This window comes from Cladophialophora bantiana, assembly GCF_000835475.1.
Source record: "Cladophialophora bantiana CBS 173.52 unplaced genomic scaffold supercont1.6, whole genome shotgun sequence".
NCBI lineage: Eukaryota > Fungi > Ascomycota > Eurotiomycetes > Chaetothyriales > Herpotrichiellaceae > Cladophialophora > Cladophialophora bantiana.
Window position 1 is genome coordinate 225,930 of NW_015971580.1, and position 25,460 is coordinate 251,389.

The 25,460-nt window shown below is 52.9% G+C and overlaps 8 protein-coding genes across 8 annotated transcripts; 6 read left to right on the plus strand and 2 right to left on the minus strand.

Annotated features, from left to right (window-relative positions):
* Positions 1-1,462: 1,462 nt before the first annotated feature.
* Positions 1,463-4,541, plus strand: Z519_04403 (uncharacterized protein; the record flags this gene model as incomplete). The annotated part of the gene is made up of 3 exons (XM_016762149.1): positions 1,463-1,591; positions 1,644-4,311; positions 4,372-4,541. The coding sequence occupies 3 exons, from the start codon at positions 1,463-1,465 to the stop codon at positions 4,539-4,541; spliced, it is 2,967 nt and encodes a 988-aa protein (XP_016621096.1).
* Positions 4,542-6,537: 1,996 nt separating this feature from the next.
* On the plus strand, positions 6,538-9,207 carry Z519_04404 (uncharacterized protein; the record flags this gene model as incomplete). The annotated part of the gene is made up of 1 exon (XM_016762150.1): positions 6,538-9,207. The coding sequence occupies one exon, from the start codon at positions 6,538-6,540 to the stop codon at positions 9,205-9,207; it is 2,670 nt and encodes an 889-aa protein (XP_016621097.1).
* Positions 9,208-9,743: 536 nt separating this feature from the next.
* Z519_04405 (uncharacterized protein) lies at positions 9,744-11,404 on the plus strand (the record flags this gene model as incomplete). The annotated part of the gene is made up of 2 exons (XM_016762151.1): positions 9,744-9,937; positions 9,997-11,404. 2 exons carry the CDS (start codon positions 9,744-9,746, stop codon positions 11,402-11,404), a joined length of 1,602 nt encoding a protein of 533 aa, XP_016621098.1.
* Positions 11,405-12,957: 1,553 nt separating this feature from the next.
* Positions 12,958-14,922, plus strand: Z519_04406 (uncharacterized protein; the record flags this gene model as incomplete). The annotated part of the gene is made up of 3 exons (XM_016762152.1): positions 12,958-13,481; positions 13,535-13,833; positions 13,889-14,922. 3 exons carry the CDS (start codon positions 12,958-12,960, stop codon positions 14,920-14,922), a joined length of 1,857 nt encoding a protein of 618 aa, XP_016621099.1.
* A 2,699-nt stretch (positions 14,923-17,621) lies between these two features.
* On the minus strand, positions 17,622-19,146 carry Z519_04407 (uncharacterized protein; the record flags this gene model as incomplete). Its single annotated transcript, XM_016762153.1, has 5 exons — positions 17,622-18,233; positions 18,269-18,433; positions 18,494-18,688; positions 18,784-19,001; positions 19,095-19,146. The coding sequence occupies 5 exons, from the start codon at positions 19,144-19,146 to the stop codon at positions 17,622-17,624; spliced, it is 1,242 nt and encodes a 413-aa protein (XP_016621100.1).
* An 828-nt stretch (positions 19,147-19,974) lies between these two features.
* Positions 19,975-21,046, plus strand: Z519_04408 (2,3-dihydroxybenzoate decarboxylase; the record flags this gene model as incomplete). The annotated part of the gene is made up of 2 exons (XM_016762154.1): positions 19,975-20,276; positions 20,332-21,046. The coding sequence occupies 2 exons, from the start codon at positions 19,975-19,977 to the stop codon at positions 21,044-21,046; spliced, it is 1,017 nt and encodes a 338-aa protein (XP_016621101.1).
* A 303-nt stretch (positions 21,047-21,349) lies between these two features.
* Positions 21,350-23,743, plus strand: Z519_04409 (uncharacterized protein; the record flags this gene model as incomplete). The annotated part of the gene is made up of 5 exons (XM_016762155.1): positions 21,350-21,734; positions 21,798-21,997; positions 22,048-22,442; positions 22,502-23,098; positions 23,167-23,743. 5 exons carry the CDS (start codon positions 21,350-21,352, stop codon positions 23,741-23,743), a joined length of 2,154 nt encoding a protein of 717 aa, XP_016621102.1.
* Positions 23,744-24,451: 708 nt separating this feature from the next.
* On the minus strand, positions 24,452-24,889 carry Z519_04410 (uncharacterized protein; the record flags this gene model as incomplete). Its single annotated transcript, XM_016762156.1, has 1 exon — positions 24,452-24,889. The coding sequence occupies one exon, from the start codon at positions 24,887-24,889 to the stop codon at positions 24,452-24,454; it is 438 nt and encodes a 145-aa protein (XP_016621103.1).
* Between the last annotated feature and the right edge of the window lie 571 nt (positions 24,890-25,460).

The window sequence follows — 25,460 nt, forward strand, 5'->3', positions numbered from 1 at the left end:
TCCGGTGTGGGCGCACATCATGGCCAGAAAATCCAGCTGCTCCCGTGCCTGGATACCATGTTGGTATAGGAAGATTTGCAACCTCGAGCAGCTCCACTTCTGGGCAGGCAGAAAGGGTCCTTGTCCTTCTTGTCTTGGGCATGCTTGCCGCCGTTCCGGATCCTTGCGAGCTTATTTTACGGTGCCACTACGCCAGGTACACAGAGCAGATCCGGCAGAACGAACCCACTCGGCAAAGATGGACTGTCGGGCGATTCCGTGGAAGTGAGAGTCAGATGTTGGGGGGCGGTGATTCGTGGATGGCAACGAGAGGCAAAGAAGCCCGGGGGAGCCTGAGATTATTTGACTGGCAGCTGGCAGCTGGGAGCCTTCAGCCATTCCGGCGCCTGATCAGCCAAGGAGGCGAAGCTGGCAGGACGAAGATTGATGATGATGCCTTATCTCTTGCTCCCACATCACGATATCATTCGGATTAGTAGCACCAGTAGCAGAACAGTCACCAGTTCGCAGTGATCCCACGCCCACGCCTCCCCCCAAAGTCCGAGGGCAGGTGGGCAAGCACAGGCAAGGGTCAGGCAGGGTCAAGCAGGGGCCTCAGCATCCACACACCACGCCCGCCCACGTCTGCGTCTCGTGTGCCGTTGGCGCAGACGGTGCAGATAGTACGACGTAGTAGGACTCCAATAGAGTCTATACACGGACAAGTCTCGCCCTTTGATCGACCTCGACCCCGAAGGAAACGACTGCATGACTAACTTCTCCTGCACCTATATTCCCCTTGTACTCCGTCCTCTATCGGTCTCCCACCCTTCATCACGCCGTTTGAAATTCACTGTTGCTGTTTACCGCTGCCTGCCATTTTTTTTTTTTCTCTTCTTCAAGCCTTCATCTATTCGTGGTCTTATTCCCACTTTCTTTGTGTGTCGCGCTGGTTGTTCAGTGCTCCGCATCCCCAAGTCACACGTCACTCATCGCTCGTCCAACCAACATACTTCCCCCCTCCCCCAGCGTCGCGCGCCCGACAACCACCACGTCCTCTCACAACTCGCAACACACAACCCACATCCCACCGGCCAACTGAGGTCTATTTGTGCTATTCATCAGTATCAATCGCTGCTCTTTGATCACCCTTTCCCCGCCGAGTCTGTTGAGCTTCTCGGCATTGCAGTTGCGCAATCGCCCGGAATCAACGCAGCCTGCCGTCTAATTGCGCCATCTCCACCCGGACTATCTGTGCCCTGTCGCCTGCTACCTGTTGACTCAAACCATCCATTAATCGGTCGTTCTCGCCTTTCCCTCCAATTATTCACTTCATCCCAAGCAATCCATGGGCCACCATAAGCCTTTGGACCCCTCTCTTCAACTGAGAAGATAACCTCCGGAGCAACCTCATCTCACCTGACCCGACCCATCCTTTACTGGTGTTGTCAACCGAAGTCGGTGGAGGAGGCGAAGGGAGAATATGGCGTCCACAACTCCTCAATTGTCTGCTCCGAGGAGATCAAAGGAGTCGGAGCGGATAGGCAGCTTCCAGCGTCATGAAGAGATTGGTCGGGGGAGCTTTGCAACCGTCTACAAGGCCATCCATACTGTTCGTCGATCCAAGCCACCACTTCTGGAATGTATGCTGACAGTTTTCTTAGACCGGATCGGGTGTGCAGAGCATCGTGGCGATCAAATCTGTCAACATGTCCAAGTTGAACAAGAAGTTGAAGGACAATCTGACGTCGGAGATTTCGATCCTCAAAGGCCTCCATCATCCCCATATCGTAGCCCTTATCGACTGCAAAGAATCGAGTGCCCACATACATCTGGTCATGGAATACGTTGCTCTGGGTGATCTTTCCCACTTTATCAAGAGACGAAATGAGATCAAGGACAGTGACTTGGTAGGTAACATGATGGTCAAATATCCCAATCCTCGGTACGGCGGGCTTCACGAAGTGGTGGTCCGGCACTTCCTAAAGCAACTTGCCAGCGCGTTACAGTTTCTGCGAGCTAAAAATCTCATCCATCGAGATGTCAAACCCCAGAATCTCTTGTTGAACCCGTCCCCTGACTACTTCGAGAAACACAAGCCACATCCTATGCCTTACAAAGTCGGCGACGACTCGCTCAATCCCGTAACCGGCATCAAATCATTGCCTATGCTCAAGATTGCAGATTTTGGGTTTGCTCGGTCACTACCTTCGACAGCCCTTGCCGAGACCCTGTGTGGCTCACCGCTCTACATGGCTCCCGAGATCTTACGGTACGAGAAATACGGGGCAAAGGCCGATCTTTGGTCTGTGGGAACCGTTCTCTTCGAGATGATGACCGCTCGGCCTCCTTTCCGCGCCTCGAATCATGTCGAGTTGCTTCGAAAAATCGAGAAGAGTGAGGACAAGATCAAGTTTGGGGATGAATACATAATCACCGAAGAAATGAAGATGCTCATCCGCGCACTTCTTAAGAGAGATCCAGAGGAGAGGCTTTCATTTCCCGATTTCTTCAGCAACGAGATTGTGGCAGGTCCCATTCCTGGTTTACACCCAGAGGATATGCCCCAAGATCCCATCCAGCCCCAGAATGACCGTCGGCGAAACAGCCGAACTGATCCCGTAGGGCTAGCTCGTCCAGGCGCACGAAAGGAACCGCAAAGTCCTTATGCTGATTCTTCCAAGACCGCATCGGAGGAAACTGTACCACGGCGATACGGCCGGCCATTATCTGGTACAAAGGATCAAATTATCACGCAAAGAATCACAAACGAAGAGCTCCAAGCGACTCTCGAGTCTCCTGCCAGTCCAGCTGAGGGACGTCCTGCTCTCCACCCTCATGCCACCGCACCCGCAAGGCAAGAGCTCGTACTTCGTCCATCGTCAGCTCCAATGGCCCGCCAGACAAGCACAGGCTCGCATAAACTGCCCCCGTCTTCGTTGCGTGGCCAAGTCTACGACGAAGACCAGGAAGCCGCGCTGCGCAAGGAACAGGAAGAGAAGGAACGGGAGCGGGTTGCGCAAGACATTGCCTTCGAGAGAGATTACGTCCTAGTGGAGAAGAAGGCGGTGGAGGTCAACGCCTTGGCTGATGAGCTTGAAGCCAGTCCACGGCTGAACAGGAATTCTCTCCAGGCTGCCATGTCCCCCAAGTCGGGAGCGATGATCCGGAGAGCCACGACACAAGGCCCGCCTGGCTCTGCAACGGGTGCTCAAACGAGTGCTTCTCGGGCCGTCCAAATTGCCTCGGGGAGGAGACCGGAGTCACTTCATCAGCGCCAAAACTCGTACGAGCGACGATATGGCCCAAGCCCTGGCTCAGCGACTTCAGCGATTTCAAAGGCTCTGAATATGGCAAGCGGCCGACTCTTCGGGGTGGGATTCTCTCCCCCAGTTAACTTGATCCGTGGCGGCAAGTCTCCCCCAATCAACTACAGCCCGTTTCCTACATATCCTGGAGCACAAAGTAGCCTGGTAGTAATTGGTGATTCTAAGGGAACACCAGCCGACGAAGACACCAAATTCGTGCAGACTGTGGAGGAAGTTGCCACCAGGAGCGACGTCGTGTATGGATTTGCAGAGGTCAAATACAAGCAATTGATTCCTGCTGGCCCCTCCCACCCCGGACTCGGTTTGCGCAATGCATCCGGCGATAACGTCGCTGGGGGCCCATTTGGTGCCTCCAACGAAGACCTCACCATCGAAGCTGTCGTGATCGTGGCGGAGGAGGCTTTGGTGCTCTACGTGAAAGCGTTGGCTCTGCTCGCCAAAGGCATGGACATTGCGGCACGTTGGTGGGCGCGCAAAAATCGGGCCGACGCTACTGGCGACAACGTCACGTACCGGTCCAGCGCAAACTCGGCTGCAGCAGGCCAGAGGATGAACAACGTCGTGCAATGGATTCGGAATCGCTTTAACGAAGTTCTCGAAAAGGCAGACCTGGTTCGACTGAAACTCATCGATAGCCAGCGGCGCCTGCCTGAAGATCATCCCAGTCACCCCAACAACATCTCGACCACAACTGCATCAAGTGCCGGCTTAGGGACTTCGGCAGATCAAGTGGTTGTGAGTTCTGGCATTACTGCCGAGAAGCTCATGTATGACCGAGCCTTGGAAATGAGTCGAGCAGCCGCGATCAATGAGCTGACCAATGAAGACTTGGCTGGATGCGAGATCTCATATGTTACGGCAATTCGGATGTTAGAAGCTGTCCTGGAGAATGACGATGACAACCTGTCCAGAAATGGTAGTGGCACGAGCGATCAAGACGAGAAAGAGGATTTGGCTCCCATTAATGGACTGGAGGCTGAAGATAGGAGGACCGTGAAGAATTGTAAGTTGTGTCTAAGCACGGCTGGCGGGGAGGTCTACACGCTAACCCTTCTACCTACAGTGGTGGCAAGCATTCGTCAACGCCTGACCATCATACGGAGAAAGCTTCAAGTCATCCAGAAGCGTGCATCGGCCCCAGCCGTTGCCTCCCCAAGTAGGGCATCTCCTCCTATTTCGTACCGAAGTAGCAACCCAACTACAGGTACTGCAGCTACACCTCCGCGGTCATGACCTGATCGACTTTACGAAATCATGAATACGTCTTGGGGGGCGCTTATCTTGGATGAACCCAAGAATGCTGTCTCCCGAGCCGTCGTCCTGTGGCCACAATTTGGCGCATAATTGTGCGTCTGTTCGAACTCCTCAGCCAGGAGGGTGAGTTTACAAGACTTCAGGCTTGTGTGTGTGGACTCTCTTGCCTTGTAATTATCCTACCTATTTTGCTTTCTTTTTTTTTTTAACATCTTCCCACCCCCAATGTTTCTCTGGGGTTGCGGCGACGGTGGCAATCATTGTTGAACAGCGTTCGGCATCACGGGTGTGGCATACCATTGGCGTCTATCCTTTTTTTTTTTTTTTCAATTGAACTCGGATGAAATTGAGCAAGCTCACCGGGGCTTACGTGCATGAGGCAAGAGATGGTGGAGCTTTGGTCCGTGCAAGGAGATTTTGGACTACGGAATGGAACAAGATACCCGCTCACGACATGCAGATCACGGACGACTTGAACTTTGAAGAAAATATGATGAAGGCTGGCGCGACGGTTCAAGAACTTCGAACGGGGCTTTACTCGAGGAAGGGAACAGAGAGCTTTTCTTCTGGTTGTGGCGTTGGCAATCTGGCTCTGTGTGTATACCCAGCTCTTTTGCGCTATACTCTCCACGGTGAAAGGGGGAATTTATACGGAACGGAGCCATGAGCATGGGCATGACTATGTATGTGCTCGTAGTCTATACGAACTGGTGGCAACGCCGGTTTTTGTGGTCTTTCTGATATCGCTGAGGCAGAGCAATGAAGGCTGAGGCCAGAGATCGAGATCAAATCTCTAGTACAGAGAAAAGAGACCTTCGTGGTTATTTCCCCTCCTGTTGTTTCATCTGGGATTATCAACAATGTGCCAGACAACTATGGAGAGTCACCCATTTAGATAAGTGACTTCCTCAAACTCTGCTGGACAATCTTGTTCTAGCAAGAAGGAAGAAAAACACAAATCAAGAATGCACGGAGATGTAGAGCATTTTGATGCCGGTTCTTGCCCGCTTGAGGGAATGAAGGATTCATGAAGGAATGATTCTGGAATGTGTCAGGCTGGCGACCCGAGAAGGTCAGCAGGTTCAAAAAGTGATCGAGGTCAGCGAGGCTGGGGGCCGCCACCAACCGTCTTGTATAAGACATCCAGTGGCAGCCTCGTCGAAGGAACGAACAGGTGGGTATGATGTGAGAGATCATCCTTTATGGCCAAGCTTCTGTCGTATCATCCTCCCTCGCATTGAAGCATCTAGTGTGTGATCAATAGGATCCGAGTACGAGGCCGGAGATCGTGGCGCCTTGGATCTGACAGGCGGGAGTAAGATGCAAGGCGGAAGATGCAGACACCACACTATAGACGACGTGCTATGTGCTCGGTACGGAGTCGAAAAGGAAGGAGAGGAAAAGTGGTGGAGGAGAAATGCAAGTCACGGGAACCAAACATGAACTCGCCGCACTTGCCCCATTGGGCACTTTGGAAGCGCTAACCTCGTACTCGTGGCTGGCTGGTCAATGGCGCACGAGACCTTCTCCCTCCCCGGCGAGCGGCCTCAGACAGCGAATCCCTTCATTCCTCCCCCATTCCTTTGAGTTTGATTCTAGACGGGAGCTGACCTTTTCTCTGTTGAGAAGTCAGGCGCCAGTGGTTGAGTACGAGTAATAGATGCAGCCATTCTACACACGGTCTCTTGCCGGTCTTGCTGTTGAACCGCGAATCCTCCCTCTGCAGCGACTGCAAACATCAATCCTTCGTCGATCCTTCCAAGCGCAAACTTCGTACCACGCCTACGTCAGGAACAGTTGCCTGCGTCCCGACCTCAAACAGTTTTCTGTGCGGCCACTGGCACTGCAAACGAGACCGTTTTCTGTTTCGTCTTCAAGGCTCCGAGCTCTAAGACCTCATTCTCTGAAGCTGTTGCCCGCGCAGATTCCGGCAATTTCGACATACTTGCGACCCTCAGTTTCTCCTGCTGCCATCATGTGCCGTTTCATGTCCGACTCGCCCGGCGCCGTTACAACCCAAGGCCGGGTCGTGCTCCCTACAAATGTTGTCCCGAAGCACTACGATGTGACTCTCGAAGTTGACTTCGAGAAGTTCACCTTCCAGGGAACTGTTATTATTGACCTCGACATCGCCAAGGACAGCACCTCTATTTCCTTAAATACTTTGGAGCTCGACATCCACTCGACGACCATTCACGCAGATGGCGCGCTTGTAACTTCCTCCCCGACACTCTCTTACGATGCGGACACACAGACTACAACCATTGATCTTGGCGACGGCAAGTCCCTCTCCAAGGGTCAAAAGGTTCAATTGAAACACACGTACACTGGTCAATTGAATGACAAGATGGCCGGATTCTACAGGTCCAAGAGGAAGGATGGGCAGTATTTGGCAGTCACCCAGTTTGAGGCCACTGATGCGAGGAGAGCGATGCCTTGTTTCGATGAGCCTGCACTGAAAGCAGAGTTTACAGTCACATTGATCGCCGACGAGGGTATGACTTGCCTGTCGAACATGGATGTTGCCTCGACCAAGATTGTGCATTCGGAGATCACCGGAGGGAAGAGGAAGGCAGTCAAATTCAATCGGTCACCCAGAATGTCGACTTACTTGTTGGCGTTTATTGTTGGAGAGCTGAAGTCCATCTCTACGGACAAATTCAGACTACCTATCAAGGTGTGGATGACCCCGGAGCAGAATGAGGAAGATGGAAGGTTTGCGCTCGGGGTTGCAGCCAAGACTCTGGCATTCTACGAGAAGGCGTTTCAAGCTCCCTACCCATTGCCGAAGATGGATATGGTGGCAATCCCTGATTTTGCCGCTGGTGCAATGGAGAATTGGGGTCTGGTCACTTACCGCGTGGTGGACCTCCTCTTCGACGAGAAGTCGGCGGGCGCTGCGACCAAGGAGAGAGTGGCAGAGGTTGTGCAGCATGAACTGGCACACCAGTGGTTCGGGAATCTGGTGACAATGGATTTTTGGGACGGACTGTGGCTCAATGAAGGGTTTGCGACTTGGATGAGCTGGTACAGCTGTAACGAGTTCTACCCGGAGTGGAAAGTGTGGGAGACCTTTGTCATCGACACCTTGCAATCGGCGCTGGGATTGGATGGGCTCCGAAGCTCTCATCCGATTGAAGTACCTGTCCATCGTGCAGAGGATATCAACCAGATCTTCGACGCCATTTCATATTCAAAGGGATCGGCTGTCCTGAGAATGATTTCGAAGTATCTCGGTGAAGACATCTTCATCGAAGGGGTGAGGAGGTACATCAAGAAACATGCCTGGGGAAATACGCAAACCGGCGATCTCTGGAACGCGCTGGGCGAGGCGAGTGGCAAGGACGTGGCGCACATGATGGACATTTGGACGAAGAACATTGGGTATCCAGTCATAACGGTGACTGAGAACGAGAAGGACGCGACCATCACTGTCAAGCAGAACAGATTCTTGCGCACGGGTGATGTTAAACCAGAGGAGGATAAAGTCCTCTACCCGGTGATTCTCGGATTGAAAACCAAGGATGGGGTGGACGAGAGCCTAATGCTCACCGAGCGGGAGCAGACGTTCGGCATCAAGGGAGGACTTGACTTCTACAAATTAAATGCAGACCACTCGGCGCTTTACCGGACGAGCTACACACCACAGAGACTCACAAAGCTTGGCGAGGCAGCGAAAAAGGGCCTGCTTTCGGTTGAAGATCGAGCCGGTATGATCGCTGATGCTGGTGCCCTTGCCGCTAGTGGATACGGCAAGACCTCGGGCATTTTGAGTCTTCTGCAATCATTCAATACCGAGACACAGTTTGTAGTATGGAACGAGATTCTCAGTCGGATCAATGCCGTGAGGAATACCTGGATCTTTGAGGACGAGTTGGTCAAAGATGCACTCAAGGCATTCCAGCTGAATTTGACCTCCGCAAAGGCGCACGAGCTGGGATGGGAATTTGCAGAGAATGAAGACCACATCTTGAGTCAGTTCAAGAGCCTGATGTTTGGCTCTGCGGGCCTTGCAGGCGACGCGGAGATCCAAGCCGCAGCAAAAGAGATGTTTGGGAAGTTCATGCAAGGTGACTATTCTGCCATCCACCCCAACCTCCGGTCGTCGGTATTTGCCATGGCATTGAGGGACGGAGGAGAGAAGGAATGGGATGCACTGGTCGCTAGGTATCACTCTGCGCCAACCTCGGACGAAAAGAACACTTGTCTGCGAACTCTTGGGCGGGCAAAGAGCCCACAACTGATCAAGAAGACGCTTGACTTTGCGTTGAGCGGACAAGTCAAGATGCAAGACATATACATGCCCATTGGCGGCCTGGGAACGACTTCGGAGGGCATCGAGAGACGATGGGAGTGGATGTGCGCCAACTGGGATGAACTCGTGGAGAAACTACCTCCCAGCATGACGATGCTGAGTAGTGTAGTCAGCATCTGCGTTGCTGGCTTCACGTCTGATGCACAGTTGAAGAAGGTTGAGGATTTCTTTGAGGGTAAGGACAAGAAGGGATTTGACCGCAGCTTGCAGCAGAGTATGGATAGCATCCAGGCAAAGGCAAATTGGTTGAAGAGGGACGGGGAGGATGTGTGGGGATGGCTGAAAAGCAATGGGTACTTGAGAGAAGGGGTTGTGGGCGGGAAGCTGTAGGTGCGACATGAGATTCTCGCAGAGATGGCTGTATTACTAGTAGATCATACAAGTACTAGGTACGCATAGATTAGGACGTTACGGCTACAGGTAGACGGGCTCGATGGGCAAGACAGCTCTCGTGACTTGCGTGACTGCCGTGGTATTGAAGCCTCAGCCTCGGCAGGCTGTGGACTGACAAGGCTGAGCGGTGAGGGGGAAAGAATAAGGGAAATGGTCTTGGAGTGGTGCCACCCGTACCACCCACCGCAGTGGCTCGATTCGGATAAATTGATGCGAGATGGGAACTTCCGCCAATCACACTGGCCGTGTACCTGAGTCCATCAATTGTCCAAATTAATTTTCTGGCGGCCACTTGCTAAATAGTCGGTTGCGCTGCCACCAACAACTTTACCATACTCCCCGTCAATTCACGACAACCACGTTCGTTCCCTCCCTCTGTCGTTCCGCCTCTGTCGTTCCGCCTCTGTCTTCCATCACCCTCACTTGACCTCTATTCCTAGCGCACCGCCGTTTCCCGCAACTGGGGATAAACAATGGGTCTGCTCGCGGCTCTGTCAAAGCCGGCCGAGCGTCTCCTTGTCTCTTTGCCCACCTGGCAACTCGTTCTCCTTGGCTTTACGGCCTTCCTCGTGCTTTGCGTGGCATGGAATGTCGTGAGGCAGGTCTTGTTTAAAGATAAGGACGCGCCGCCGGAGGTCTGGAGTTGGTTCCCTGTGGTGGGAAATACGTACGTGCTACTGAAATCGGAGGATATCGCCCATTGACTAACGATGGATCGACTTTTAGAATATGGTACGGCATGGACCCTTTCGACTTCTTTTTCACCTGCAAAGAAAAATACGGCGACGTCTTCACCTTCATCCTGCTTGGCCGACGAGTCACCGTTTGTTTGGGGACCAAGGGCAACGAGTTCATATTGAATGGCAAGCTGAAGGATGTCAACGCTGAGGAGATATATACCGGACTGACCACACCGGTGTTTGGGGAAGGTGTGGTGTACGACTGTCCAAACTCAAAATTGATGGAACAGAAGAAGTTTGTGAAGTTTGGGCTCACTATGGAGGCATTTCAGTCCTATGTCGACTTGATCTCGAGTGAGACGCGGTCATTCGTGGAGAAGGGAAAGCTCTTTCAGGCTCATTCTGGGAAAATTGACGTTGTGCCCGCCATGGCCGAGTTGACAATCTACACGGCGTCACGATCGCTTCAGGGTCCTGAAGTGCGGGCCAAATTCGACTCGACCTTTGCCGACTTGTACCATGACCTGGACATGGGGTTCTCACCCATCAACTTCATGCTATCATGGGCTCCTCTCCCGCATAACCGCAAGAGAGACATTGCACAGAAAAAGATGACGGACACGTACATGGAAATCATCAAACAACGACGCGATGCTGGCGGCAAGCGGGAAAAGGGAGATGAAGACATGATTTGGAATTTGATGGGCTGCGTCTACAAGGATGGCACGCCCGTGCCCGATAGGGAAGTGGCACATATGATGATTGCGCTTTTGATGGCGGGCCAACACTCATCCTCCTCCACCTCGAGTTGGATTCTATTGAGACTCGCGACGAGACCAGATATCCAGGAGGATTTGCTGGAGGAGCAAAAACGTGTGCTGGGGGAGGATTTGCCACCCTTGACGTACGAGAACCTGCAGAAACTTCCCCTGAATGCCCAGGTGGTCAAAGAGACATTGAGATTACACGCCCCTATCCACAGCATTCTTCGCAAGGTCAAGTCGCCGATGACGATCGTGGCGAATACTCCCACCACGACGAAGACATATCAAATACCGACCACCCACACACTTCTGTCCGCACCTGGCGTGACATCGCGAGAATCCGAGTTCTTCCCCGACCCAATGACCTGGGAACCACACCGTTGGGATGAAGGTCACCCCCTTGCATACACGCGAATGGGCATGGATAAGGAAGAATTTGAAGACTACGGATACGGCATGATCAGCAAGGGTGCTTCTTCACCATATCTTCCGTTTGGCGCGGGCCGACACCGGTGTATTGGCGAGCAGTTTGCGTATGTACAGTTGGGAGCGGTGCTCGCTACGATAGTGCGACTGGTGAAATTTCGACAGATTGAGGGCAAGGAGTTGGTGCCCACGGATTATTCGAGTCTATTTTCGAGGCCGATGGCCCCCGCTGTGGTGGAGTTCGAGAAGAGAGAAAAGGTGTAGGGGCGAAGAGGTGAACAGACAACCTGATGGATTAGGATGATAGGGCAGGTGCTTGTACATACAGCAATAGACTGGTCGGAAGGCAAAAGAACCCCCGCCATCAACAGGCATAGTCAACTCAAGGCTGCTATAGCAGCTATGTGATGGTGTTGAGTACTGCCTGACATATTGATAGAGGCCAATTGATAGAGGTCGGTGGGCACCTCGAGGCCTTGTGGAATTTAATCATGGGCTCCTCATTGCCTTCTGTGTACTCTGTGCTCCGTACTCCGTTTTGTCTGATTCATGCCGTCTGACACGACTCTTATTAACTCAAGAATCAGCTCCTGAATCTGGCAGCAGAAAGCGAGACTGCGACCCAGCACGTGATTCGAACGGGTTGCCACTCGGCGCGAAAAGAGACCGGAACCCGAGTCCTCTCTAGATAGAAGATAAAAGAGGAAAAAGAAAGGAGATTGGAATATGGAGACTGAGGAGCCCCGGGACGGTCGAATATTTCACCCGGTTGTTGGCGAACCTGCAAAGTTTGAAACGGTACCAAAGCAAGTAGAACGCTTATTTGGGAAGGAGAAGACTTCCATTATGCGAATACGATTGACGGTTCGTCTTGGAATTGGGAATTGACAGTTCATCGCGTCATGGACTGGCCTTGTTGACGACATGGAGAAGAAAGAAGAAGAAAAGCAGATGAGCGGTGCCTAACCGGAAATCGTATTCTTAGTATTGGTGTGGAAATCATTGGCTGCTCGGATGGTGGAAGAGAAGGTCTCCGAGTGTCCGTCCCATCGACACCTAACGGGAAAGGGAACTGTCAACATCCCCATTGGCAGACGAAGAGCCTAGACACCCTACAAGCCCCTAGTGTACCAAGCTGGTCCGATGAGGTTTAGGCGCCGGAGCCCTTAGCGAGGCCTACAGGCCACCAAGATCTCGCTGGTGGCGGCCTCCCCCACTGCTACTCACCCCCCCAATCGTCGCCATTTTCTTTCCACCTTGCACCAAAGCCTTGGGGATCGATTCCTCGCAAATTGTCCTCTATCCACCCGCTAACCACGACTACTCCGTGCCTTGTATATATCCTCAAGTCCGCATAGATGTCTTTCTGCATAGAGTTTCTCCCTGCTCTTTGTTGGTTCAGGGTCATTTCCTTCTTCTTTCGTGGGCCTTGCTCCTGCTTTGAGTGTTACTACTAGGCCTTGTTTTAATACAATTCTCAAACATGCACTATTAACATTTTCACCTTTACGCGCACACCCAACATTCCTCGCCTCTCTGTTATTAGACACAGACATCTGCCACACTTCTGTCTCCGGGAAATTCCTTTCTAGTAATAGAGGACTTCCACCTCTCTACGGAACCCAGATCTGAAACAAGACTACGGAGTAAGCACCTTCTGCTGCAAGACATCGAATCCCTCTCGACCGACAATTGCGCAGCCTCGACCGCCCCACACAAGTCCTACACACAGCCTTGGGCCCCCTGAATCCTTTCAGCCTCAAAGAGCGATCGCAGTCCTTGGCGTCGTGGTGAATGAGAGTGTGTGCGCCCTCCCAATGGGTCTGTTTACGAAAAAGACAGCGACGTCGGCGTCAGCCACTCTCGAGCCACCGGACCTAAACAATGCCAATTCTGAGGATACCACCGCCGTACCCAGCCAGAATGTCTCGGACACATCTTCATTGGAGAAGAGCAGAGACATAGAGACAACTGCCGTGGACGCAAAGGGACTTGAGGCCGACGAGAGGACGGAAGATGTTTCCATACACTCACCGCAGACTGGAGAAAAGACGCAAGAGGACATACAGATCCAGACCGATGCAAAGAGCATAACTTCAGCCAGTGTGGTCGCTCCAGCCGGCCCTGAGGACGACGATGAAGTAGTCTATCCGGGAGGATTGAAACTGGGACTCATTACCCTTGCCCTCTGCCTCTCTGTATTCTTGGTCGCGCTGGACAACACGATTATCGCAACGGCCATCCCCAAGATTACAGATCACTTTAAGTCTCTGGGCGATGTCGGTTGGTATGGGTCGAGTTACTTGCTCACCACTTGTGCCTTGCAGTTGTTCTTTGGAAAGTCAGTACCCCGAACGGCTTGGTGAGAGAACATCTTGCTAAATTTCCAAACAGGCTGTACACCTTTTACTCTATCAAGACGGTCTATCTGGTCTCAATCGTCATCTTTGAAGTCGGGTCTGCCGTTTGCGGTGGCGCCCCAACTTCCGATGCTCTGATTGTTGGTCGTGCGATAGCGGGTGTCGGCTCCGCGGGCATTTTTAGTGGCGCATTGGTGATCATCGCGTACACTGTCCCGCTGATCAAACGGCCAATCTATACCGGTCTTATCGGGGCCATGTATGGAATTGCTTCGATTGCTGGCCCGTTACTTGGCGGTGCCTTTACCGACGGGCCGGGTTGGCGGTGGTGTTGTAAGTAAAGGATGAACCGACGACCATTCAAAAACATGGCTGACCGAAGATGTAGTCTATATCAACCTCCCTCTCGGCGGTGTCACCCTGGTCGTCATCTTCCTCTTCTTCCACTCTCCTGCCCGCAAAGCTGAGAAGAAAGTGCCTCTCAGAGAACGCGCCCATCAACTCGACCTAGTCGGCACTGCACTCTTCATTGTCGACATTGTGGTTTGCCTTCTGGCCCTGCAATGGGGCGGCTCCACATACGCTTGGTCCAACTGGCGGATCATTCTGTGCCTCACCCTTTTTGGCGTCCTCACCATCGTCTTCGTCATCTGGCAATACTTTATGAAGGAATTTGGAACCATTCCATTCAACATCATCTCACAACGAAGCGTGGCATCTGCCTGTTGGTTCGCATTTGCCCTCGGCGGAGCATTCTTTGTGTTGATTTACTGGGTGCCCATCTGGTTCCAAGCCATCAAGGGTGCATCTGCGTTTAAATCGGGCATCATGTGCTTGCCGATGGTCCTGGCACTCGTGCTTGCGAACATTCTAACTGGGGTGGGAACAACAGTGATCGGGTACTACGCACCGTTCTATTATGGCAGCGTAGTCTTTTCTGCCATCGGCGCCGGTCTCTTGACAACGTTTGAAACCACCACGGGCCACGACAAGTGGATTGGCTATCAAGTCATTTACGGCCTTGGGGTCGGGCTAGGCATGCAGCAAGCCCTCATCACTGTCCAGGCCGTTCTCCCATTGAAGGATGTGCCTACGGGCACTGCGTTGGTCATGTTCATGCAAACATTCGGGGGAGCCCTCTTTGTGTCGGTGGCCCAAAACATCTTCAACAACCGGCTCATGTCAGAAATCCCCAAACAGGCACCGGGGATTGATCCGGCCATCATCTTACACGTTGGGGCGACGAGTTTGAAGGATCAGATCCCCAAAGCACTGCTGCCCGGTGTACAGTCGGCGTACAACACCTCGTTGACGCAGACATGGTATATTGCTGTGGCAATGACCTGTTTACAGATTCTCGGGGCCGTGTTTGTCGAGTGGAAGAGTGTGAAAGGCATGAAGCCTGGAGGTATAGCTGCCTAGTGGGCAACGACGAGACCACTCTGTCAGATCTTCATATTGAGCATTTTTGCCTGGGCGTTGGAGGCGATAGAGTGGCGGGGATCTCGCGCATGTGCGTCCAAAATGGAGCGATTTGGAAAGAGATGCATTGGAATGGAAAAAGCGACTGTCAGCTCGACATGCTGTTTTGGACATGGACGGCCGTTGTTGCGCATCGTGTCATGAATCCCCACTACTATTTCACGACTGGATAGACTAGATTACTCGCACATTTGTTGAGATGAAGAGGTTTCTCTGCTCAACCCCAAAAGCTCAGTGTTGCCAAACACGAATGAACACCTGGCATGTGGACGGAGTACTTGCGCGTGTATACCGGACTTGTGCTCAAAGAGTAATTTGCTGGTCATCAATCAATCCCGGTTTGTGTTGAAGAGACTGGCCAGGGATTCTGGTTTGACCAGCCTCGCTCAGCCTTGCGTGCGTAGGGGGGCCTGTGGTGCCACCTAGAATGTCGTATTGTCGAGGCGTGGGCGAGCGAGAAACCCGACCGGTGGCTTTCAATATGCATATACATGCATTCTCTGTCTCTCATCTCTTTTCTCCCCTGTTGGGGATCATTCATTCTATTCAGAATCACAAGGATTGTCGTCCTCCGGCTGGATTTCAGAATTTCCCTTCCCCATGGCACTCCATCCGCTCCCTTTATTTCCGAACGCAGCCCTTTGTCCCCTCGTACGTGGGAACTGCAGTGTGCACGCGTATCGTCTCGGTTTTGGACCCCTCTCTTTTTGTACCAAGCAGATGGCTGGGGGACGGGGGCGCGAAGGATACGAAGATGACCGAGGGTTTGATTTGAGGGTGTGTTGTAGAACGACCTGCTGCTCGGTTCCATCAGCTGTCTGGTCCAATATTCTCAACACATTGACTTTGCGGGGACCTTACCACGGCAGTCCTGAGACGCAGTTCTTAACTAACGATCCCTTCATCTCCTCTCAACGGCTCCGGTCGTCCAATTTGGAGTTCTGGTTCCTCCATGTTGCCCACCATCCTGCCATTTCACTTTTTCTGAAGACCAGGCACATACACATGGCGGAGGTATATGCCGTAGATGCTCAGAAAGATAGACTCGAGGCCAGAGTACCAGATGGAAATGCAGATGAACATCTTTTTGGTGCCTCTTGCTGCTTGCTTGCTTGCTTTTGATTTCAAAGGATGAAAAGATCGACGGATGGATGAACGAGAACTGTTCAAGCTGACAGAGAAAGGCACAGGGAGGGACAGAGACAGTGGTGTGCGGTAAGTTTCGAGAAGGGGCCCCAATGAGTGAAGATGGACGAACTGTTAATGAGTGGACTGACTGACTGGGGCTTGCAGGCCTGAATCCTCGTTACTCTAGAAAAGATGTAAGATGTGTCGAGGAAAAGAGCCACAGATATAGGTACATAGACACAGGTCCCTGTGTCAAGGAGAGGGAGAGAGAAGGGCCTTATAACGATGACGAGATAAACTGGTCCATGAAACTTGACCCTCCCCCTTGTTTCCCTCTGGCTTTCCTTTGCTTACCGTTATCCACAATTTATGAGAGGCGTGCATTACTCGCACAGTACCTACATTGGTACAAGTCACTCGAAGGAGTTCTGTGCCTATGGATTGCGAGAAATAATCAAAGGGGGGGTCCGCAAGGTCGGTCGGCCTCGGCCTCCCAAATCCTTGTGAAATGTTATTTATGCCTCTGGCTTTTTCTTTGGTTTGCCTCAAAGCTGGCTTTGGGAATGGATCCTCTTGCCCCGCCGGGAACATTGTTAAGCGGGAAATTGGGAAAAAGAACGCGACGAGAAAAAGAGGTGAGAAAAGGCAGAGAATAGAAAGAAAAAAAAATTCAAGCACGCTCCCCAATCGAGGTCCCACGTGTGGAGATGGAGCAGGAAGGATCGGAAACGCGGCAAGGCTTGCAGGTTTGTTCGGCTCGCGTCAAGCTTATTAGTTTAAGTAGCTACTCGTAACTTCAAAGGAGCCAGATGGCACCATTGGCATCAAGCCACCCCATCACCATGATCATCATCAGCTCGCAATCGGCCGAATGGCTTACATAGCTAAAACCTGAAACCTGAAATGCGAAACCTGAAACCTGCACAGAAACCACTCCCACACCCCGGCATAATGATATATCGCCATATTGGTCTGGTAATGAATGAATGCACAGCTGGAGCCCGGATCCGACGTGATTCCGTGCTCCGTACGGGACCTGCATCCATCCATACCTTTCATCGCTTATGGTGGGTTGTGTTTACCGAGAAGATCAAATTTCGGGGTGTCGGGATCCCAGAGGGCGAATCAATCAGAAGTAATCATATTACTCCTTAACGCGAACCAGGGTTGGCCAGCAGGGAGGCGCCTGAGTTGATTGAGGAGCCAGGCTGAGCAGAACGAGGTGTATCGTAATCACGCTTTATGGTTCCTTCGACACTGCTGACACGACGAGGACGGTGTGGGTAGCGAGGTAGGTACGTATGTAAACGCTGGACTCTCGTTTCCTCCCCCCTTTTTCAACGGCAGCCTCGAAGCTATGAAGGAAACTTGATACCTTCCTTGATTACTTCGCGTGCATGTATAGATGGAAGTCTGTATGTGACCCCGTACGTTCTTCAGCCAAGACAGCAAGGACTCTAACCGTCGCCAACAATGTCAACGCCCCCGTGTTCTCACGAGAAGATCAAAAATTACATCCTGGCCAACTGCTCCGGCATCTTGGAAACCGACATGAGCGGAACAAAGGCGCCCTTGTGGGAAATCATATCGCTCCTGCTCCTGCGCTGCGGCGCCGCCTCGTCAGCGACGTGTCTTCGCATGTCGTACAGGTTCATCTCGTCAATGGTCAATTTGCCCGTCGCCACCGCCGCCTTGTACCCTATCTTCTTGCTCGAAAAGCCGATCCTCTCGTTGATGTTTTCCCGCGCCCGCGCACTGGCCGCCTGCACTTTCGTGGCCCTGGGTTTCCGGATCATCTCATACAGCGCCAGTCCGGCCTCGACATCGGACGTGAAGGTATAGTCCTGGCCGAAGATGAGGCCCAAGGCAGCGGCGTCTTCGATCGCTTGACATGCCCCTTGGCTTTGGTCCGGAAGCATGGGATGCGCGGCATCGCCGAGGATGCACGTCCGACCAATCGTCCAGTGTGTGTATGGTTCATGCACGAACAGCCGCCATGGTTTGATATCTTTTGCGTGCCGGAACAAAGCCAGCCGTCTCTCGTCCAGATCTGGAAACGGGGCCAGCAGTTCCACCCCTCGGAAGCGTGGTCGGACTTCGAGGTCGGGAAGAAGCCGCAAAAGCTGTTGATTTCCCCGGCCCGGCAGGGTGAGTAGACGATCTTCTCAATCCCCACGCCGTCCCAGAATTCGATGGCGCAGTTGCCCGTCAGGTCCAGGAGGCCGAGACGGGAGACTTCGCTGGCTTCGATGACGCAGTGGTAGTAGGGGGACGTAGACTGTTTGCGGGTCGGGACTACCCCTAATGTGCGACGCACGGCAGACTGTGGCCTGCTCGTTAGAGACATCGAAAGATGTATCGCGAAAGCAAAGAATGAACTCACTCCGATCCCATCAGCACCGACGATCATATCGTGCTGCGCAACAACCCCGTTCTCAAACGTCACAATCCCCTTGTCATGGTCGATGTCCTTGCACTTGTGATCTAGCCGCAGCTTTGCCGGAGTCCCTTCGCCAGTGCCCGTGGCCGAATCCATGAGCATCTCGTGCATGTTGACTCGGTGAAACATATTGTAGACCTGCAGTCGTTTCAGCATTGGAAACCCCCCCCCCCCCAAAAAAAGGCATCCTTGAATCCCTTGAATCTCTCCCCGACTCGAAATGGGAAACTTACCCATCCCCATTGGTCCTTGTAGTCTGACAGATCATAGATGCTCTGTACTTCACCAGTCTTCCAATCGTGGCGGATCAGCTTCTGCAACACCACCGTCTTGCCGATGGAGATGTCGACATTCCATTCTTCCAGCCACCGGGTGCCGTTGGCAGCACAGCTGATCGAGGCCCCGACTTCTCCGGCGTAGTGGGCTTGCTCATATATGGTCACGTTGTGGCCTGCTCGACGGAGAGATGTTGCGCCGCGAGACCGCCTTCTCGGGGTCAGAATGGATTTTCAGCCATGATAGTTTCTTGTGTCGTTGCACTTACCGATGCCGCCGCCGATAACAGCGACGTCCAACGGCGTCCAACGTTCTGCCATATGGTCCGATGGGTGGATGATACCCTTGCTAGGACTGTGGCCAGGCTAGTTCAACCTCGATGACGAGAGGAGATGAGAGGCTTGATGTATTGTTCGAGCTTTCTGGTTTGTTCCACTGGAGCGCTGCCCGGTATTTATTTCAAGCATTTAATAGTTGTTCCATCTTCGCGATGTCCCGTTAGGTTCTTATGCCTGACAAGGACCCAAGACATTTCTCTCGGACGCTTCATTGATTGGCACCACATCCGGGCACCACATCCGGGCACCACATCCGTGCAACGCGATCAAATGAAGATGGGAACGATCCTCGACTGGGAAGGGAGAGTTCTCGAAGTCCGCTTGATATCACAATGCAGTTTGTCCCTTGTCAGCCTCTTGGGTGAGGAGTTGTCCTGCCTCTGACGCTGGTTGGACCTCCTAACAAGAGACTCAGATCGCGATTCGCTGAGCTGTCGGGTAATGCACAGTGCGCTGCCCGCGCAGCTGCTCATCCGCCACATCGTCAGAAAATCGGCAGAGTCTGACCGACCATATGGAACCATAAGAACCATAAGAAAGGCTAGGCCATTGTCAGGCAAAGCCGATTTCTGACCGTCGGGTATGGGCGTGGAGTATTGGAGAACGATATCATGAGGAGTTGATCTTGGATTGATGTCCGACCGGACTGACGCCGGAGCTTTCCCTTGTTGTACTCAACTCAGCATCCTGGAAGTGTTGGAGGAACATCTCTTGTTTAGGCCAGTCAGGATACAGCCAAAACGTCGCTATAAAAGGAGTCATCGATCTCGACATCGACGGTAATTGCATTCCAGCCCTGCTCGATTCAAAATGCTCGGCAAAGTAGCCCTCGAAGAAGCATTCGCTCTACCCCGATTTGCGGAGAGAACAAGATGGTGGGCATCCATGTTCGCTTGCAATCCAGACAAGCATGCTCGGGAAATGAACGACATCAACGACATTCGAATTCAGTACATGGATAAATACGGAGTTGGATATCAGATTCTGTCGTACACGGCCCCGGGGGTCCAGGATGTCTTCGACAGGAAGGAAGCAGAAGCGTTGGCTGTTGAGATCAATGACTACCTCGCATCAGCGATCAAGGCTCATCCAGATAGGTTTGGAGCATTTGCGTACGTCTCATCTACCCTCGGATCCGTGCTGAACAAGTATTAACCCCTGCCCTAGCACGTTGTCAATGCATGATCCGAAACAAGCTGCAGATGAACTTCGACGCTGCGTTACGCGATATGGATTCAAAGGTGCATTGGTGAACGACACTCAACGAGCAGGTCCTGATGGAGACGACATGATCTTTTATGACTCGGCGGAATGGGATGTCTTCTGGTCGACGGTGACCGAACTGGATGTCCCATTCTACTTGCATCCTCGCAATCCAACGGGGACCATGTATGAGAAGCTCTGGGCGGCGAGGAAATGGCTCGTTGGGCCTCCACTGAGTTTTGCCCAGGGGGTCAGTCTGCATCTTCTGGGGATGGTGACAAACGGCGTGTTCGACCGACATCCTCGACTACAGGTGGTCATCGGACACCTGGGCGAGCACCTCCCTTTCGACCTTTGGCGGATCAATCACTGGTTCGAAGACGTCAAGAAGCCGCTGGGGCTGAAGGAAACATGCAAGAAGACGATCCGCGAGTATTTTGCCCAGAACATCTGGATCACCACCAGCGGGCACTTTTCGACGCCGACCCTACATTTCTGCCTGAACGAAGTCGGGGCTGACCGGATCCTGTTCTCGATCGACTATCCGTTCGAGAAGTTCGAAGATGCGTGTGAGTGGTACGACAATGCCGAGATCAATGAGGTGGATAGAAGAAAGATTGGGAAGGACAATGCGAGGAAGCTGTTCAAGCTGCCAAATTTCAAGGACTGCGATGCTTGATATTCACCGAATGCGGAGTACAGCCTCGTTAGCCCATTGTTAACTTGTAGGCCTACGGCCCCGAGGCTTTAACTAGAATAGGCTTTATTATGGGCGCTCCTCTCTTCTATGGACGCTCCTCTAGTGGCCGAGTGCCTTATCTTGCTTACCTATCCTTTTAACTGTGGGGGCCTTCACTAGCCTCGTGCTTATCTGCCATTGTGCCATCTCCACCTCCATCTCGACGATGACTCTTGTCCTAAGTACACAACCTGTTGACAACGTCCTTCTCCTACACTCTGGATGGGGACAATATGAGGAGAAATGCCTCGCCCCAAGGTCCGTCCAGAGGATCGGCAGCGGTCTGCAAAAGCATGCTTGCCGTGTAAGGCGTCAAAGAAACGCTGCAACGCTCAACTGCCATGTTCCAACTGCGTCAGGCGGAGAGCCACATCATCCTGTCGCTATGTGGAATCGGGTCATGCCAGGCATTCAGCAAAGCCTCAGTATAGCCAGCCACAGGCCTTCAGGACATCGGTGGATGAGTCCAACCAGTCTGCGAAAAGACCCAACTATGTGACTTCAACGCCCGGACAGGTGTCGACGCCCGTTCCGGCCCACCTCAATTCTGTCCCGCGCGACGTGCCTGGGTCAACTGGCCAGAAGCTCACCGGAGGCCGAATGCTCCTCAATTCGAAGGGAGATAAAGGTACGCATCTGTCCCATTTGTCACTGGGTGGGCTCCGAGCACCGAAGTGCTGATGGGTTGTAGTCTACATCGGAGGATTTGCCTCCCTCTCGTTTCTGCAATTCCTTCGCCAGACCATCAGACAGCAGATGGGGCCATCTCTGTTCACCGAAAATACTCGTCGCCATGTCATGCTAGAGGCCACTAGCCCTGAAGACACAAATAACAACTTTGTCGAAGACGAACACCAGAAACGAGCCATGATCGATGTCTACTTTGCTGCTGTAGGTTGCGTCTAAAGTTTTATTTTCTCTGAGATCGCTCACCTTAATAGACAAACGGAATCTTGGACCTATTTACCAGAGAGGAAGTTGAAGCATATTTGGCAATTGTGAACACTCCAAATGTCGAGAAACGTGAGTATACGGCGGCTGCTCTTGACCTTATCGTTGCTATCGGGGCACAATGCCGAGCGGCGGATCAATTCGATCGACAGTATGCTGTGAGGCTCTTTTCGCGAGCGCAGAAAACTGCTCTCACTGGCGGCCTCGAGGATCCTTGTCTTGATATGGTGCGTTGCTTCCTACTCATGACGTTCTACATGCTGGGAGCCTGTCGAAGAAATGCTGCTTTCATGTACATGGGAATTGCTAGTCAGGCTGCCTCTGCCCTAGGCCTCCATGTCACCGAGCAATATCGCCATTTCAATGCTTCAGATCAGAGCGTGCGGTAAGTCGTCGTTTTCGCCGCCGATAACCCTCATTCTTCCACCCTGCTGAACCCAATAGGCTGCGCACACTGAAGAGCCTTCGGGTCCTGGATATCATGTATTGCTCGATTCTGGGGAGACCTTACTCGACGGGAGCAATCAGAACCGACCACGTCGCATTGAACAGTATAGACATGCACACGAGCAAGTCTCGCGATCTTGCATTGAATGCCAGCTTCAGGGCATGTACGATCATCGCCGAGATCACCCAACGCCTTGACTGTGACGGTTCCATTGGCCTGCGCACCGCCGAAGGATTCCTCAAACGTCTCCAGGAATGGAGCGTCAGCCTGCCGGATGATATCCGGCAGTTCAAGAAGCCCGTCGATCAGTCCTTGACACTGCCAGAGCAGGAGCAAATGATTGGGAATATCCACGTCTCCTGCATATATTACTTCGCGGTGATGCTCGTGACCAGACCGTTCTTGATCTCACATCTGATGCATCAATTGACTGGGAGCACAGATGACGGCTCCGTCGCGAGAGAGACATCTGAATCGGAAGCGGATCTGGTCGATGTGGCTCAGGCTTGCATCGATTCAGGCATTCTCATGGCCAATATGTGCTACAAAGCCCTCCAGTCCGGTATTCTGCTCAAACAGATGTGTATAATGAAGTAAGTAGCTGGCCAGCGACGCTCGTGGCCTCCACGCGGATGGTAACCAAGAGCTGACTTTTCCTCAGGGCCTGGGTCTTCGCCGCCGGCCTGGTGTTGGGATTCTCGATGTTCGCGCAGGGCGAGTCCCGCTTCGACATGGACGACTCATTCAATAACGCGCGTGAGGTCCTCCGAAATCTCTCCGTCCACAGCCCCCAGGCTGAGCACTACTACGAGATTCTCAGCGGCTTCGCCGACGTCATCCAACGACATCGCCAACATCTCTCGCGCGAAAAGCGCCGCTTCAAGAACAAATACGTCGACCAGATCTTGTCGCTAGACGTCAGTCCGAGCGCCGCCGGATCTCAGTCGACGTATTCTCCGCGCACGCCGCGGTCCGGCGACCACGGCCTCGGGGTTCCAGACACTGCTGTGGCGAGCGAGGCTGCGACAGGAGGAGGGGGACCAGGAGCGGTTGCAGGAGGGGCTGTAGAAAGCGATTTTGATCTGCACGGAACACCACAGATGGCCGACTTCAGCCAGTGGCCACTGGAAAACGGCGGCGGCTTCGACTTTGGCATGTTCGGATGGGACAACTTTGCCATGCAGATTTCAGAAAACTTCTCCTTCGACACCGAGCCCGTCGTTTGGGGCGTCACTTGAGCTGGAACTGGAAATGACTCCAAGACATACAGCAGCGCTGAGCGTCCTTGGTCGCAATGTCGAGGCACAGTTATTTCACTACGATACCGCCACCGAGACTTACAGACGCTTTTTTTTTACCAGTCTTGGTGACCTCTTCCAGAGGCCACGCTCTGGCACAACGTCAGTATGGTGACTACGAGCAGTCCCTGCAAAGCTGCCACGCTGCCAAAATGATCACGCATTTGCCGAAGAAGCTCAAGCCAACAATTTCTCAGAGGTTAGTGAGGAATTCTGGTTTCGGGATGTAACAGAGCTAGGCTGCTGACCCAGGCGAGCTCTTCTACGCGAGACATGTCCCAGAAGCCGGCTGACCGCAGAATACTCGACCTTGGAGTCGCTCCAAGGGCTGTTAACGCTCTCTGCCACAGGCCACAAGTTCTGTGCCAATGCGCGCGAAACGCGTCACCCGAGAGAATGTACATCTGGGGGTCAATCATTCAAACGAAAATGGAGGAAACTCCTGTTCCCTCTCCCCCAGTGGCCACTCGGCTTTGGCTCACGTTGACTTCCCATCTTCGTAGTACTCTGGGTAACTCACTTGATACCCCAGGATCCACCTCCCCCAAAACGCCATGACATGCATAAACCCCCTGCTGATGACCACACCGAGCCACTAGTTCGACAAAGGCAGCGCGAGAGGGGCGTCCCCTTCGCGCAAACTGACCATCAACTGAAAAATACTCGGCTGCACCTTGGCCTCCTGCAATCGTCCATGTGGCCGAAGAAGTTGCGGAAGAAACGCTGTTCGCTCTCGTAGGCCTCGGGATCGAGCTGGATGTCGATGACCTGGGGGTCTGTCTTCGACGCGTTCTCGAACTTGTAGTATACGCCAGCATTGACGCCTGCTGTGGATTGCCCGCCTGGCACGGAGGAGAGTGTTATCCAAGGCTCCCGGCCAGTGCCTTTCCGGAAGGTCCCTTCGCCTGAGACGACGTGGAAGCGCTCGGATTGATAGATGTGGTAGTGGAAGGGAGGCCGGACGATCGAATGGCCGTGCTCAGACGTAGTCGGCGGGATGGTGTGCGTCATTATGAATTCAGAGTTCGGTCTATGGAATTCGACACTGCTTCGGCCATTCGAAGATGACGGGGTTGTTGGAGGCATTATTTGTCCGGGTTGGACCTGCGGCGCGGAGGAAGGAGAACATTTGGGGACAAGGTTGGTTGGCAGTTTGGAGGATGGAGAGCTTCACCTACGTGCTTTTTTCGGAGAGAAAGGTTCAAATAGCTTCTTCATATTCAGCCTGATGAGAGTTTTCGTATACCACTATCCTGCTCTAACCACAATGAGGGCGGTAACTCTGTCGTTATACTTGCCATTGCTCGCCGGCTGGCGGCAAGTGTACGCAATTCATGTCAGACTTTCGTCAGCATTTCCAAATCTCGCATGAAGGCTATGATCATATGAGGGGCTAGAGAGCTGGGCTTGGTCGGTTCTGGAGTTGAGGAGTGGCTCAGTACGGAGGATTGTCGTCAATTAGAAACAATCGGGCGATGCATAAGTGGTACAGTCACGGGTCAGTGTTCGTGCCTTGGGCATCCAGTGAGGCCAGGTACAAAGGTGTTCGATGGTGCGCGGTCCGCCTGCTTCATGTAAGCTCTCACCTGCCGGAAACTGGGCAGCGATCGAAAAGCTCCCAGTGCAGGATGTCCCGACGTCCATTAAAGTGCTAAAG